The sequence below is a fragment of the Sturnira hondurensis genome, unplaced genomic scaffold (genome assembly GCF_014824575.4).
Source record: "Sturnira hondurensis isolate 20B ecotype Veracruz unplaced genomic scaffold, ASM1482457v3 Scaffold0024333, whole genome shotgun sequence".
Lineage (NCBI taxonomy): Eukaryota > Metazoa > Chordata > Mammalia > Chiroptera > Phyllostomidae > Sturnira > Sturnira hondurensis.
Genome location: NW_028096964.1, coordinates 1,541,068 through 1,556,992, shown reverse-complemented (window position 1 = coordinate 1,556,992; position 15,925 = coordinate 1,541,068). Strand labels below are relative to the sequence as shown.

General features: G+C 47.1%; 1 protein-coding gene across 2 annotated transcripts in view; it reads right to left on the bottom strand.

The window, feature by feature from the left end:
• IRS2 (insulin receptor substrate 2) overlaps nt 1-8,853 on the bottom strand; it is a 29,008-nt gene extending 20,155 nt beyond the window's left edge. The window contains exon 1 of one of the 2 annotated variants that reach the window (XM_037038362.1): nt 4,319-8,853. In XM_037038362.1, the coding sequence (XP_036894257.1) occupies nt 4,319-8,321 (4,003 nt within the window). In that variant the 5' untranslated portion in view covers nt 8,322-8,853. The remainder of the gene's footprint in view (nt 1-4,318) is intronic. The other variant, XM_037038361.1, reaches the window with a different exon arrangement.
• Between the last annotated feature and the right edge of the window lie 7,072 nt (nt 8,854-15,925).

Genomic DNA, 15,925 nt, shown 5'->3' with positions numbered 1-15,925 from the left:
ATTAAATGTCTTCCGTCGAGTGGCACAATGACTCATTAAGATCAGCAACTGGAAACCTGGTTTCCTGATTTCTGGTTTAGTGTTCCACAGGCTGTGCATGCTTCCTTCTGCAAAGAAATATTTTTCTAAAGGTTTCTCTTTCAATAACGTAAAGAGAACAAGTCATGTGACTTTCATTCATGAAAGCCTCTACGTTTTCTTCTTTTAAGTACATTTTATTAATTATTCTATTATAGTTGTCCCATTTTTTCTCCCCTTTACTTCCCTCCACCCTGCACCTCCGCTCCCACCAGAATCCCCCTTTAGTTCATGTCCATGTGTCACACCTGTAAGTTCATTGGCTTCTCCATTTCCTACACTATTCTTACCCTCCCCCTGTCTATTTTTTACCTACCAATTATGCTATTCCATGTACCTTTTCCTTCATTGTCCCTCCGGCCCCTCCCAGCTGATAACCCTCCATGTGATCTCCATTATTGTGATTCTGTTCTTGTTCTAGTTATTTGCTTAGTTTGTTTTTGTTTTTGTTTTTTTAGGTTCAGTTGTCGATAGCTGTGGGCTTGTTACCATTTTACTGTTCATAGTTGTGACCTTCTTTTTCTTATATAAGTCCCTTTAACATTTCATATAATAAGGGCTTGGTGGTGATGAACTAACTCCTCTAACTTGACCTTATCTGGGAAGCACTTTATCTGCCCTTCCATTCTAAATGACAGCTTTGTCATTAGCACCTTAGTTGTCTGTTCCTGGGACTTGGGTAAGAGCAGCCAGTGCCAGTGCACATTAGCATCTTATTATGACAAGAGCTGACCAGCAAAAGCAGAAAAACATGCACAACAGAAAAAACAGAGGGTACTGCTTTGTCAAGCAATCTCACTGGAGTTCTAAAACTATTCAAGTTCTTTGCTTTAAGACTTCAACAGGCAATACTTTTAAACATTAATCATAACTCTATTGTTCCAATAAAAACACTTCTCTTATTCCATTACCAAAGGTTATGAATAAGCAGGCCCTTTTATCAAACAAAATTTAAATACAGATGCTTTCAGTGGCAATTATTATCTAATCTGCCATGTACACACCAAAAAAATTTTCAGAATAAAAATTCTACTAAAAAAGGAATATTAAAATAATGTATTTTATGATATGCACCAGTCTATAATCAAAACACAAAAATATATGTTAATTTTAAACAGCAGTTTTAAAGAATAGTAAATTCAGTAACATACTTCCATTTCAACAAAACACTAACAGATTGGTTTGATTTTTCTACATATGCACACACACAACACATGGTAAATAACCTTTGCCTACTCCCGAATGAGATGCATACTTTAGAGTTAAATTTTTATTTTCTCTGGACTAATACACTCATATTAAATACAAAAACCTACAGTGTACTAACTTTTCATTGGCTTTAGCATTGAAACCCCGCCTCCACCCCCAATTCTTTTGTAAACAACTCTCAAACATTGTGGGAACCTTAATCTTTGTCACCACTTACGCAAATACCAAACACTACCCAAGTGACCCCAAATTATTCTGCAATTTTTCCATGCACAACCCAAGAAGCCTGAAGTGAAAACAAACATATGCCACTTCTGAGAGCCAGGGCAGTGCACGAGATGATCCAGGAAGTTCTTTTCTTATTTCCTCTTCAAAGAAAGACTTTGCTAGCCTTCTTTCCAGCACTGTTTTCTCAGAGGATGCTAATGTCCTGTGAGCTTTTTGTTTACGAGTACCCCAAACAAATGACCATGGGCACACATGAGGTAGATAAAAGTGGATGTTCATTATAAGTTTCTAAATATTCTCCTGGCTTCACAGACCAATTTAGCTTCCACATTAAGATGACACACTCTTGTTTCCTACTCTACTGTTCTCTGTGTTCAAACAAGTTTACTAGAAGCCCATTTAACATGTGGTCCCTTTTTTAAAATGTGGTTTTGGCACAATGGATCAATTGCATTTATCAATTTTGCTTAAAAAGAGGCCTTTTCCTTCTTAAAAGGGTGTTTACCATCATGCCCACACAGACTTTGGAAAAACAGCAACCAAAATGATCTCTCATCTTTGTTCAGCCACCATGAAACATACAAACTGCTTTTCTGATTTTAGAATCTTGAATGCTATAGGTTGAAAGGAATTTTATACTGGTGGGAAATCTTAAACAAAACAAGCTAAATCGGGTCTCTAACTAAACTTATCTCTTGCAGTTTAAAATGTTCCCTAGTCTGAAAAGGGCATTATATCATACATGAATCACATTTCTGAATGTATCCACGTTATCAAAAAGGCCTCGAATCCTTTTAGGCCTGCAGACGCACACTCCAGCTCACTCACTCCTCCTGTGTTACCGCAAGAACCCACTCCAGGGGCCCTCCTGAATCCGGTCCAGGTTTTAACTGCCTACTCCACCAAAAGCAGTCAAAGGTGTTATGTTCTCAGACTGTTTTTCTGATCAGAATCAGATTTCAGCAAAATGTACTTTCATGTTCACTGTGGCATATACCCATTTGGGCATACCAAATAAGAGTGTGTGTATTTTTCAGTGTATAATTCTACTTATGCTGGTGTGTTTATACCAGCACAAACGGTCTGTGTCTTGAAAGGCAACTAATCCTTAACTCCCTGACACACTAGCTATTTTTCAGAGGTATCTGTAGTGCTCATTGTAACTCCAGGTAAAGTGACCTTCAGCTGAGAGTCATCACTTATGGGACATATCCTCACGACTTCCAAATGATTTAATTAGATGCTGAAACACCACACTCCTGATAATTCTGTGATTCTTTTTATTTTTGTCCTATGGTTTTAATAAAAATATAAATGGTTTTCCTCTGTTATGTTAGAATAACTGAGCACTTACCCTCCAGCTACAATTTTAAACCCCATGGATATCATCAAACATATGCCGCATTTAGACAGCATTAAACTCGTCTGTTTACTTTCAGAACAAAAGGCACATGGATCCCCAAGCCCCCTTCATCATCATCTTGTTGAAACCCCAAGCAGACCACTGACCTCAGGCAAACATCAGGGAGGGCATCCACTACTGTGTGCTCTGTGGTTCCTTCAGAGCCTCTACTTAACTAGCAACCCTGCACAGGAACAGCTACAAAACTCACTTCAACCTCCTCAGCTCCTTTATTTCTCTCCCCTCTCTCCTTATTAAAAGTTTGAGACAGTCAGAATGTACCACCAGCTGCAAAGCAAGCGGTCCCTCTCTCCTCATGGATATTTGATGAGAACGCGGAGAACATACGGGGCCCCAGCTTATCCAATTGTTCTTGAAAAGTCCCATGTTGCTCTCTCCGTCTTTTCTAAAGCACTGATTCTAAATCCTGGCTCCACATTATCACCTGGGCAACTGAAAAATGGTCACATTTGGGCTCTGCTCATTGGATGCTTTACTCAAATGTGTCTGGAGCAGGGCCTAATAAGTCATTTCTCAAACTTCCTCAGGTCGGTCTAACCTGGGGCAAGGTCCTAGGAGGATGGCCCCCAGCAGTAGCATGCGCACAATGCCTGACAACCTAGAAACGCACATTCTGGGCCACACCCCAGATTCGCTGCATCAGAATCTCGAAGGCTTTGCACAGCCCAGCCACTCTGGTTTCAGCAGACTCTCCAGGTGGTTCCCAGGTGAGCTCAAGTTTGAGAGCTTCTTTTAAGCTGTGTTTCAGCAGTATTACAATTTCAGCCCCTTAGGAAAAAAAGAATGTCTCTGATAGAAGAGCCCCTATAGTTTATGTGTAAACTATAAATGGTTAATTGTTCCCTTTAGCAGCCACAAAAAAATGGATGCTCATTTCCTAAGTGACTTTCAGGCCTGTTTTTATAAACTTTAGGCTCAGCACGAATCAGCTGGGGTGTGGTTCCAGGAAAACAAAAAGTGAAGGTTACTGGCCAGGGAGCAGTCCGAACCTCAGGGCCCTTCCTACCAGCACTTTCCCACTCTCAGACCGACCAGTCTGTGTTTGCTGCCTCGTAGGGGTGGTGACCTGGGGAGCATGTCCAGTGTTAACAGATGGGAAGAGGGTTGTGGGAAAGAAGAGATGTGCTGGGCCAAAAGGCAAATAGTAGTCTCCTGGGTAGGACGCTTCACACTCAACTCAAAGATGACTCGACTGCTTTTGGCAAGGTCTTTGGGGAAACAGGAGGACATGGGAGCCAAAAGTAAAACAAAACAAGAAGCCAGGACCAAATTTTCGGCATTTAGGTCAAGGTACCAAAAAAGGGAAGAGGAATGAACCCAGGGAAGCTCACCCACTTTCCCTCCCTTCCTCCCACCAGCCATAAGCTCGAAGGGCCTCACCTTTCACAATGGTGGCCTCCTTCAGGTGATGGGACAAGAAGTCGATGCTGGCATAGGTGTTGGATGGCAGGGGTCCAGGGCCTGGCCCCCCACACACCCCACCAGCACTGCCAGCCCCCACAGTGCTGATGAGACCCCCAAGGCTACGGGTCCGGCCCCAGGCACTCTTGTCGCCTGGCTGGGGATGTGGATGCTGCGACTGGGGGTGTTGCTGCTGGGATGACAAGGACCCTGGCTCATCCCTCACATCGATGGCAATGTAGTTGAGGCCATTCTGGAAGCCAGCAGACGTCTCCCTGCGCATTGGAGAGCCACTGCCCCCAGGGCAGCCAACCAGGCCCCCAGGCTGACTTGGTGTCCATGGCCGAGCCTGCTGGGGGAGCTGTGCTTGCAACTGGTGGGGAGATGGAGAGGGCTCATCACCTCCACCGAGGACACCGCTGCCACCCCCTTCACTGCTTTTCCTGAGAGAGACATTTTCCACCGAGGCCGAGTTGTGGCGCTTCGGGTTGTGGGCAAAAGATGGAGACACGGGAGTCACAGTGGTGGTTGAGGAAAAAGTCTCAGAGCTGTGGCGGCGGCGGCCCCCCTGCGGGTCTGCACGGATGACTTTGGCCCCCCGGTGTGGGTCCGGGGGCTGGCCAGTCTGCAGAAAGGCCTCAACTCCAGACACCTGATCCATGAGACTCAGCCTCTTCATGCCAGATGTGGGGCTGGTCACACGGGCACCTTCTGGCTTTGGGGGGGCCACGATGGGTTGTGGTGGGGTGGCAGCCACGCCAAAGGCCATTTCGGTGTAGTCACCATTGTCCCCAGTCTCTGAGGACGAAGAGGAGGCAGCGCTGGGGCCCTGGGATGTGGATGCAGGAGGCAGGCGGTACAACTCTCCCGGGGAGGGTGGGGGAGGTGGCTGTGACTTCAAGGAGGAGGGGGCAGCAGGGCGTGGGGGCAGTGGTGGGTACCGGGAGGAGGCATCGGGAGAGAGGAGGGCATCCAAGGAGCCCACCGGGTCACCAGTCTGGGTACCAGGCTTGGGTGACTTGGGCGAACTGAAGTCAAGGTTCATGTAGTCAGAGAGTGGTGAGCGTTGCCGGCTGTCGCTGCTAGTGCCTGGGGTGCCAGAGCCCAGGGAAGAGGCTGGACTGCTGGCAGACAGCAGCGAGGACGACGAGGCTGCTGAAGCCAGCAGCGGAGGAGCAGGCGGCGACAAGCGTGCTCCCGCCTCCCCAAAGTCAATATTGATATACTCTCCTGGACTCTTGGGCTCAGGCGGCAGAGGATACTCCTGCATGCTGGGTAGGGTCTGCAGCCCCTCAAGGGACAGACGCGTGGGCCTCACTGCCCGGCAACGCTGGTTCAGGAAGCCCTCTGGGCGGCTACTGCCGCTGCCGCCTAGCCTCCCTGGAGAAGGCACTGAGGAGTGAGGAGGCTGGGTGTGCCCAATCCCACTGACCCCAGCCATGAAGACACTGGTCGACTGCGTGGTTGTGGTCGCCACACTGGCCTGAGGCTCCAGCCTCTCCTCTTCCAGGATGCGCCCCACGGGGGAGCTCATGAGCACATACTGGTCATTGTCCCCACTGCAAGTGTAGGGAGCCTTGTAGGAGCGGGGCAAAGAGCTGTAGCAGTAGCCAGGGACGCCCCTGAGCATCTCTCCGCCGTGCAAGGCTGCTAAGAAGTCGGGTGGGGTCTCTGAAGTGCCCGCATCGCTGGGGGACATGTTGAGGTATTCCCCGTTGGGAAGCAGCTTGCTATCGGAGTTCTCCATGGACAACTTGGAACCACACCACATGCGCATGTATCCACTGTCCTCGGGAGAACTTTCAGCTGGGGAGCTAGCTTTGTAGACAGCCCCGTTCTCTGGACAGGCCCTGCCTGCCACATTGGCGGGTGCCGGCACTGCAGGTCCAGTGGGGGGCAAGGCTGCAGCAGCAGCCCGTGGCTGCAGGATCTGCTTGGGGGCAGACACGCTGGTGGGGCTCATAGGCATGTAGTCGTCACTCTTGCAGCTGCCACTGCCACTACCCATAAGGGCCACACCAGGGGTCATAGGCATGTAACCATCGTCCGTGCCCAAGTTACTGCTGGAGCTCCTATGGGACCCGATCTCAATGTCACCATAGTCTTCGGGATAAGGGTGGTAGGCCACTTTGGGAGATGATGTCGGGCAGGACGGGCAGAGGCGGCCCGAGCTGCCAGAGAAGGTGGCCCGCATAAGAGTGTATTCATCCAGGGATGCAGAAGAGGGCTGGGGTACTGGCCGCTGCCGAGCAGGTGTGGTGAGGGAATAAGTCCTCTTCCTCAGCCCTCTGTCCAAGTCCTGAGCTCCATCCCCTGAGACCCGACGGTAGGGGCGGCCACAGTGGCTCAGGGGCCTGTCCATGGTCATGTACCCGTACAGCTCGCTCCCACTCCCATCCCTGGCCGGAGGTGTCTCAGCAATGGACTCAGGTGTGTTGCTCCTGTGGCTGCAGAAGGCTCTCAGATCCCCAGGGCTGGAGCCGTACTCATCCAAGGACATGAAGCCGGGATCACTGGGGGAGCCAGAGGCTGAGACGCTGCCACTGGAGGGCCGCTGGCTCGTGTGGTGGTGCAGGGGATGCTGCAGGTGCGTGTGTGGACCCGGAGGCAGTGGATAGGAGCCTGAGCCATGTCCGCTGCTGGAGGAAAGGCTGCCTGGGCTGGTGGCTGCTGGGGGCGAGTGCGCCACGGGCATGGACATGGAGCGGCTGTGTTGCAGGGTGCCCCCTGCCGGCGGCAGCGTCACCTTGCTCGAGCGGCTACCGCAGCCACTGCTCAGGGTGTGCGAGCGGCTCAGGGGCACGCGCACCGGCCCCGGGCTCAGGGGGCTCCCAGCCACCGACACGGGCCTTCCACCCGCTGCCCCAGTTCCCACTGCCGTGCCGCCGTCGCCCTCGCTGGCCGTGCGCACCCGGCATGAGCTGCATTTGGTAGCCGGTGGGGTAGCAGCCAGGCTGTCTGTGCGAGAGCGGCGCACCAGACCCGTCTGGCTGGGGGGCAGGTTGACCAGGTGGTGGTGCCGGCGAGCGCCAGGGACGCTAATGGGATGCGTGGCGGAGGAGCCCGACGACTGGCTCTTGCTGCGAGGCCGGAACTCGAAGAGCTCCTTGAGCGCTTTCATGGCCTCCAGGATGGTCTCGTGGATGTTCTGGGCCACCACGGAGTCATCGGCCTGCATCCACAGCTCGCCAGGGCCAGTGACAGCAGAGCGACCCACCTCGATGAAGAAGAAGCTGTCCGAGTGGCCACAGCGACGGATGTTCATGAGCTGCAGCGTCACCGACGGCTGCTCACAGTTCAGCTTTACGAAGCCGATAGTGCGTGCGGACAGACACAGGCGGTAGACGCCTGTCAGGTTCTTGCTCTGGCCCAGACCCTTGGGCTTCAGGTTCACCTGCCATACCTCGCGGTAGGCTGCCGTGGCAGGCGCCACCAGCCCGTAGCTGTCATCAGCACCGGCGGAGCCGCCCAGAGCACCAGGCAAAGAGGCACTGCAGGACCCGGCGGTGACGGAGGAGGGGGTCGAGTCGCCGGCACCAGCACGGCCCTCACTGACCAGGTCGGTGAGAGCGCGGTACCAGCCCTCCTGCTCCTGCTCGTTCTCAGCCGCCACGGCGAAGTACTCGTCCTTGGTGTAGAGGGCGATCAGGTACTTGTGCTTGGCGTCGGCGCGCTTGTTGATGTTCAGGCAGCAGTCGAGCGAGATGACCCGCTTCGGGGCGCCCGCCTTGCTCCGCCACTTCTTCTCGCTCTCGTAGTACTCAAGCCGCGGCGGCTGCGGTGCCGGACCCCCACCCGCTGTGGCCTCGTCGCCGTTCCCGCCAGGCCCGCGCAGCACGAAAAAGCGCTTGTGGCCGTGCTTCTGCTTGCGCAGGTAGCCGCACTTGCGCACGCTGTGGTTGTTGTTGTTGTTGTTGTTGTTGAGGTTGGGGCCGTCGCTGCCCACCGGCCCGGGGGACCCATGCAGCGGCGGGCTCGCCATCTCGGGCACCTCAGGCCGCGCTGCCCAGCCCGGCGTAAAGGGGCTCGTGGGGGAGCAGAGAGGGCGCAGGCGGGGGCGGCTCCCTCCACCCCAGTTCGTCCTCTTGAGCCCGTGTCCCTTGGGCCCAGGAGGTGGGGAAGGTTCGGAGAGGCCCACAAGGGGCCGGCGCCGAGTGGTGTGCAGCGCCCTCCACGCTCCGGGGCTCCAGAGGGTGCCCAGCTCCAGTGGTGGCCGCCTCCTGGCCCGGCTGCCCGCGGCTGCTGCCTCTCAGGCTCTCGGGCGGCGCCTGGGGGACTCGTTGGCTGGGTAGAGAGTCGGGGTCCCCAAGTCGAGGGGCCGAGACTAGGGCTCGCAGGGCCGCACCAGTCCTACTGCTGCACAACGCTCCGGGGTGCCGGGGTGCGCCTGGGCACTCAGGGTCTGTGCCGCTGCCGGGGCTGCTGCTGCTGCCAACGGCGACCCGGGCTCGTCGCCGTCCCCGCCGCACAGTGAGTAACACATCGCGCACCGAGTGACTGAACTAAGAAGAGCAAAACAACATGTGACTCGGCGTTACGCAGGCACACACTGCGCGGCTGCCCCGCCCCGGAGCCCCAATTGGCGACACGCCCCCCGATGGACGGGGCAAGCGACCAATAGGCGCGAATGTAGGGCGGGCCACACACCCCCGCCTTGCTCCCTTTCTCTGCGGGCTGCCTTTCCCGCCGTCCCCTCCCTCTCCAGCAGAGGCCCGGGTCTGGGCGGGGTGGGGGCCGGCCCAAGCCTCATTAATCAGAGGCTAGTTGTGGATGCCGGCGGAGGAGAAGCCACCCAGGGCGGGAAAAGGGGCGCGCAGAAGGGGCGGGGGCCAGCTGCTGAGTGGAGGGCAGTTCCCTCCCTCCTTCGACTCAATTAATTGGGCTCCGAGCTTCCGCCAGGGAGGGGGTCGGAGGTGGGGAGGAGACACTGCAGGGGGGGGGAGGTGGCGATCAAGGCCAGAGACCGCCCGCGGGGGCTGGGCGCAGGGAATGGGGCGGTAGCACCCTATTCTGGCCCCTCATCTTCCCTGGCACCTCTGCGCGCCTGAGGGACAAGAAGGGGTATTGAACTTGGTTACGTTCTCATAACCTCCTCCTACCGACACACACACTTCAGCGAGCGGATCTCGCACTCAAGCTCAAGGTGGGCGCGCGCACGCGCGCCCTCCGCAGCGGGTTTGCGCTTGGGTGGTTCCCTGGTGCCCCTCCGGCGGCTTGTTTACGAGCATCACATTAGTCACCGGTGAGCTCTGGATCGATGGCAGCTTTGTGCCCCTTCCTGGAAGAAGAGCCGGGGTGCGGGAGGGGGCGCGGTGCTACCAGCTCCCGGCAGCGAGAGTCGCAGGCGGCTCCTGGGGTCTCATCCATCTGTAGGGGGGTGCGGTTGCCCTGCAACCCGATCGTGGGCTTTTGCCTGGGCGTCACCAGCGCCATTCACTTATCAGGTTCTCCAGAAGTTGAAATCGGGATGTAATAGGAGAAAGAGGAGGACGGCAGGAGTAAAAAAAAAAAAAATGCAGTTTCCATAGTGCTGGGAAGAGGGCGGGCTCCAGCGAGAAAACAGCCTCAGGAGCCGGGTCCCCAGAAGGGGTGCCCCCCTCCCACTAGGCCCTGGGCAGCCAGCACCAAGGCGGCGGAGATGGGCGGCTCCAGCCTGTGCGTCTTCACCAGGCAGTGACTGCTGCATTGAAGATGCCCTTGAATAAGTGCTTTGAATTTTTACATCTGCACCGCTTTTGTGACTTTCAAAGTGGATTACGAATAAGGACCCATATGGTGGCTTCTCCTAAATGACAAAACTGAGGGCTACTGGTGGAGGTGGGAGTTCCTGGGTTGAGATCCTAGCAGACTCCGGGTCTTCCAAAAACTAAGCTAAAACAAATCCTCGTCTTTAAAAAAACAATTGTGTCTTCGTGAAATAATTGAAACAATAATGTTGGTTATTTTTTATTAAGCCCTGGAAGTTTGCATTTGAATATCCTCTGTAGTATATAAAAGTCTATTAAGTGTAATGAAGTATTAAATCTGAGGAAAATAAAGATTGCAAGTTTTGAAAGGGTGGTATAACCCTTAACATATTTGTAAGAATGTGACTGGACTCTGCTGGTTAATATTGTGTGCCAAGAGAACCTACTTACACAGAAATCATAAGTGTTTTGAATTTTTAGCATGTATACATTCGTGAGTACCATAAATTTGGGAAGAATAATTAGTGAAGCACATATAACAGAGTTTGCTCAAATAAGTGCATTTGAGGTTGCACCTCTGTCTTAAACCATACTTTAACAATACTGGGAATATCATTGCTACGTGTGTGCAAGTATGTGTGTATGTGTGCATTTGTGTATGTATGTGCATATAGGTCTGTGTGGGTATGTGTGTATATGTACATGTATGATCATGTATGGGATGGGCCAACCACTTCTATGGGTACTGTACCCTGTTTTTTATTCTTTTTAGATCCTGTTGCTCTTTCTGTGTTACAAATGTTGTTCAGTANATAACAGAGTTTGCTCAAATAAGTGCATTTGAGGTTGCACCTCTGTCTTAAACCATACTTTAACAATACTGGGAATATCATTGCTACGTGTGTGCAAGTATGTGTGTATGTGTGCATTTGTGTATGTATGTGCATATAGGTCTGTGTGGGTATGTGTGTATATGTACATGTATGATCATGTATGGGATGGGCCAACCACTTCTATGGGCACTGTACCCTGTTTTTTATTCTTTTTAGATCCTGTTGCTCTTTCTGTGTTACAAATGTTGCTCAGTAATATGTCTACTCAGATGAAGGGATTCTTATCTTAGAGCTTGAAGAAAATGTGGTTCAATTTTAGTGGCTTTGTGGTAATTCACATCTCACCTTCCAGGGACATAAATGGGCCTGCCGATGTGTTCCGCAACACCAACGGGCAGGCCGTGATCATGAGCAGTCTCTTTTCAGCATCATGCAATGATGATTTCTTCTGAGAAGTATTTTTGCAATTGTTTCATTCTTTTCCTTTGGATTTGACTTCAATGCAAAATTCGACTTTCACATATTTACTTGCTGTGCATATCAGGTGTTAACAGTGTCATTTTTGGGTTTGTTTGTTTGTTTTCCCCCCTTGGGACTTATTCTAGCGTAAAACACCAGTATGCAGTTACAGTGTCCGATGCTCTGAATTGGCAGTTCGTGCTTTCCCCATGTACTGCCTCAGCCGCCAGTTGCGGGCAGAAGAGAGAAGGGTGAAGAATTATCACCTGTATCAGGGGTGTTCTCATACAAGAAGATCACACTTCTGTGGCAAAACTTCAAAATAATTATCATTCTAAAGTCTTAGAACCTCTAAATACAGTTTCCATTCTCGTTAAGAAGTCAGTTCATGAAACTCTGTAATTAGAAATGTCCCAGTCTTCTTCAATGAAGGAACTCATTGTCTTTCTCCCTTTCAATTGCCAGATAAGCTATTTATTCCTTTAAAGCTTGTTTGACACCTTGTGATTTTCCAACTGTTCTCCCATACTTTTTCAGCAAGTCAGCTAACAACATCTGCTAACCTGCACTCCATACAGGGCTGGTACTGCTTGTGTGGCCCATTGCCAGCAAGAAGCCTGGATGAATTTTTTTCTCATGGTCCAAGATATTGCATTAGAAGTTCTTTTTCCTTTCATGGTAACAAAATGGCCATATCTTTCAGCAAGAAATGGTCTTTGGGGGAAGGGTGGGGGGTTAATTGTATACCATGACTCTCATTAAAACAAAAAGTCCTTTCTGGAATAGTTTAATTATCTTTCACAAAATAGTTCAGTTCATTAAGATGTAGCTGTTAAAAATGCATCAAAATCCATACTGCTACTAATAATAGTAAGGATTATTTATACTCTTCTCTGTTTCATGTAAGAAAGGCATGGGTAGGAGGAGAAAAGTAAATAGCATTTCAGTGCTTAAGCTTTTTCTTTCCTTTTTAATTCATAACCCTGTAGCTATTGGACAATATTTCCTATGTAGATGAACTCTACCTAAAAACTGACCGGGGATATCATAAAGTGGAATACTATGTGACCAGTTAAAAAGGCTCTAAATTAAAATGTATTTGAGGAGGAGATTTTACCTTTAGAAGTTTATGTCACAAGATATATTTGCCTTTTAAAAGAATGGCAACAATTTTATCACATTTTGCTTTATAAATAATGCACTTCAGTAGCTCATTTAATAAATTTCTTTTTCTTTCAAGAATGAACCGTGCAAAGGCAGACTTTTCCTCATCTAGGATTCATAGGGGACTTCCTACATTTTAGCAGCTATGTTTTTTTCACAAATCTATTTGCTAATATGTTTCAACTGAAATTTCACAAGCATTTTGTAACATGGTAATTCCGAGCAACAGAGTGCTTTATGTTGGAGAATGTAACTGTTGTTTGGATAACTTAGTATTTCTGTATGGCACTCCAAATGTCTAAAGAATCAGGATTTGTTAACAGATTGTATCAGTTCGTTGGCAATTGTAAAGACTTTCCACTTTAGTATATATTCTGGCCATTAAAAACACTGATATATTTCAAATAGACTCTCTTAAATATTCAGTTAGGGAGGAAGGATTTTCTAAAATAAAGGAATATTTCATGTGCATATATGTGAAAGCAAACTACTATAATTTTATAATAAGAATTCTGTAAAATATAAATGGAATAATACTATTTCAAAGAATAGTCACTCAGTAGGCACAAAAACAGCTAACCCAATATTCAAAACATTTTTATTTTAAATATAATTATGTTGAAGAAATTTAAACATATGAACAACCATTTACAAGGTGACTGCTGTTAGTAACTTAAAATTCTTATTAATTCACCTCAGGATTTTATTATGTTTGAATTTTGAAAATGTATTTCTAGATTTAAAAAATAATTCCCAAAGACTTCCCATAATTAAAATAAAAACTTTACATTATTCACTGTATGACTTTATTGAATCATAAAAAAGAAAAAGGAATTCATTCTAGAACATCCTTCTTCCTTGGAACACTGGTCCAGTAATAATTACTCTTTGCATGACTAAGCTGTTGTCTTGTGTAGTGCTCCTTGTTAGTGTTCTAGTTCCCAGGTGAAACATTTGTTGTTTTCTAGGAGAGCAGAACAAAATTTTCTGCTTCCCAATTTGTAGCTCATGAGCAGAAGACAGAAGTCTCTAAAATGACACAGCTACATTTTCTAGGAGAGGGAGGGGGGATGAGCAGTGAGGGTGGTTGGCAGCGTCCTTGAACCGAGAGCAAATGTTGGGAGGGGGAAGGTCAGCCGGCTTTCATTGATCCCACTGTTTATTCTAGGAGCAAGCTTTCACCCTGTTTTTCTAAAACTGCTCAGGAAGGAAAGAGGGCACAATCCACCCTTTTCTCCAGATGCTCTAGTGTTGTGTGGAACTGAATTATAATCAGAAATCTTCCACTTTTCTGCAGTTCACGTGCTGTTGCCAGGCTTGCTTTTGAGTCTGTTTTCTAGAGTTGTTTTGAAATCCAACCCAAAGATAACAGAGGAAATGTGACCCACTCTTGTGAATGCTGCCACCAACCGGCAATGTGTCTTCCCGAGACTGAACTGGGCTCTTGTGCGTTGTCACAGCGTGGGTGGTGGCGGCTCTCATAGGAAGTTGGTTACAAACTATCATACATTTTCTTTGCACAAATCTTTAAATAAGTTGATAGAAACAATGTGAGATAAACAATGAGTAAGGACAGTATAAGACGACAAATGAAGAATGGATATATTAGTAAGTTCAAGAACTTATTTTTATGATTGAGTACATGTCAAAGTAATAGGTTCACTTTTCGAATACATTTTACATCTCAATTTGCATATTTACTTAGCAAGGACAGCTATTATATAAAAATGTATATCAGTGTTCATTTAAGATTTTAGAAAATTCAGTAGCCAACAAAATAAAAATAAACAAGAATCTAAATTAAGGATTGTTTTTGGAATGTTTATTATAGCAAACTTAAAAAGCTACAGTCAATGTAGCTTTTATTTGTTTGTCTTGCAGGTAAATTTTTAATAGATGTCTCCACTACATTGGCCTATCAGTCTCTTTTTTATTTTTATTTTTTTAGAATAAGCCAAAGTCTAAGCCTTCTGGAGAGATATTGAGAAGCAAAATTTGAAAGCACTATGGATAGGAAATAAAATATATTTTGAAGACTATATATAATAAAAACATTTTAAAGCTGTAAATAGTAAAGGGCTGTTATATGTCAAATGTAGCTATCCTTTTGATTAAAATAATTTCAACTTATATACTCACACCTTATTTATCAACTCAATGTATAAATTACATCTTCTTCCTCAATTACTTTAGTCTCAGTTTTTAGGCAATGAATATGATAAAGATGTTTAAATTAGTGATAGTATTTAGAGTTAAGTTGTCCAAGTGAAGGGAAGGCATCAGAAGACTATTTATTTGCTATCAAACATGTTCTTCGGGTACCTTTCTATATGTGTTGAAACAAGCTTCTATATAAAATAGCAATAATAATAAATAATGAGAGTGAGTTTACCAGTGTTTTTATGTAAGTTAAGGCATTTGATTCTAACTAGTCTGTGGGATAAGAAAAAATACATTATTCTACCATAATGCCCAGTGTTATAAATCTATGATAATAACAACTGAAAATAGAGCTTGGATCTTTTAATTCCCCTGCTGGATAATCTTTACTAACCTGTCCTGTGAGTCCACATATAATGTTTAAGAAGCATGATTAGCTACTTGCATATGCATTAAGCTTATTGCCTTGTTTAGAACACGTATCACACAAATGATACTAATGAAACTAAAGTAACTTGAAGAAATATGAATTAGTAAGGTTCAGAAGAAAAGAATAAAGCAACAACTTGTGAAATTAAAGCAGATGCCACCTTTTGCCATTTCCTGAATACTGTTAAATGTTAAATGGAGATTTCAGTTTAGATAAACACAATTCTAAGAATTACTGCTGGAAGTGTAAACATCGACCTGCATTTTCAAGTTTCCTACTTCTTGATTAAGATGACAGCTTGTTGTCTTGCAAAAAGAGAGAAAAATAAGAATTACCTTAAACTTTTCTTAAAATCACATTTTATACTGTAAGAACGTGTTGTTAGATAGTAAATTGTAGGAACTAAAAAGTCACATTTTCCATTTTATTGAAAAGCACACAGCAAATCAAATATATGAATATTTTGAGCCATTATATATTTTTGTTTTTATTTTGGTCAGTGTGTGCCTGATTTTAAAACTCTACAAACTGAAAATGTTTTCCAATTTTGAAATAATACCCATACCACTCACAGTACACATTCAACAGGGAATTAATATGCAGACTGTCACTGAGCCTCATCACTTTTCAGTTACAGAAAAATAAAAAAGCGAGTCTATCACTTACCGTGCAGGTGAATTTTTATCTTCCTCAATTCAGAATATAAGCACCGGCAAACATTGAATTAATAACCATATGTTAAGTATTTGTTAAATATCCAACATAGTTTAGGAATTATCTAGAACAAGTCTTTGCCCCTTGGATTTTCTATTTAAATAATAAGATACTATTTTCCTTAAATTATTTATGTTTG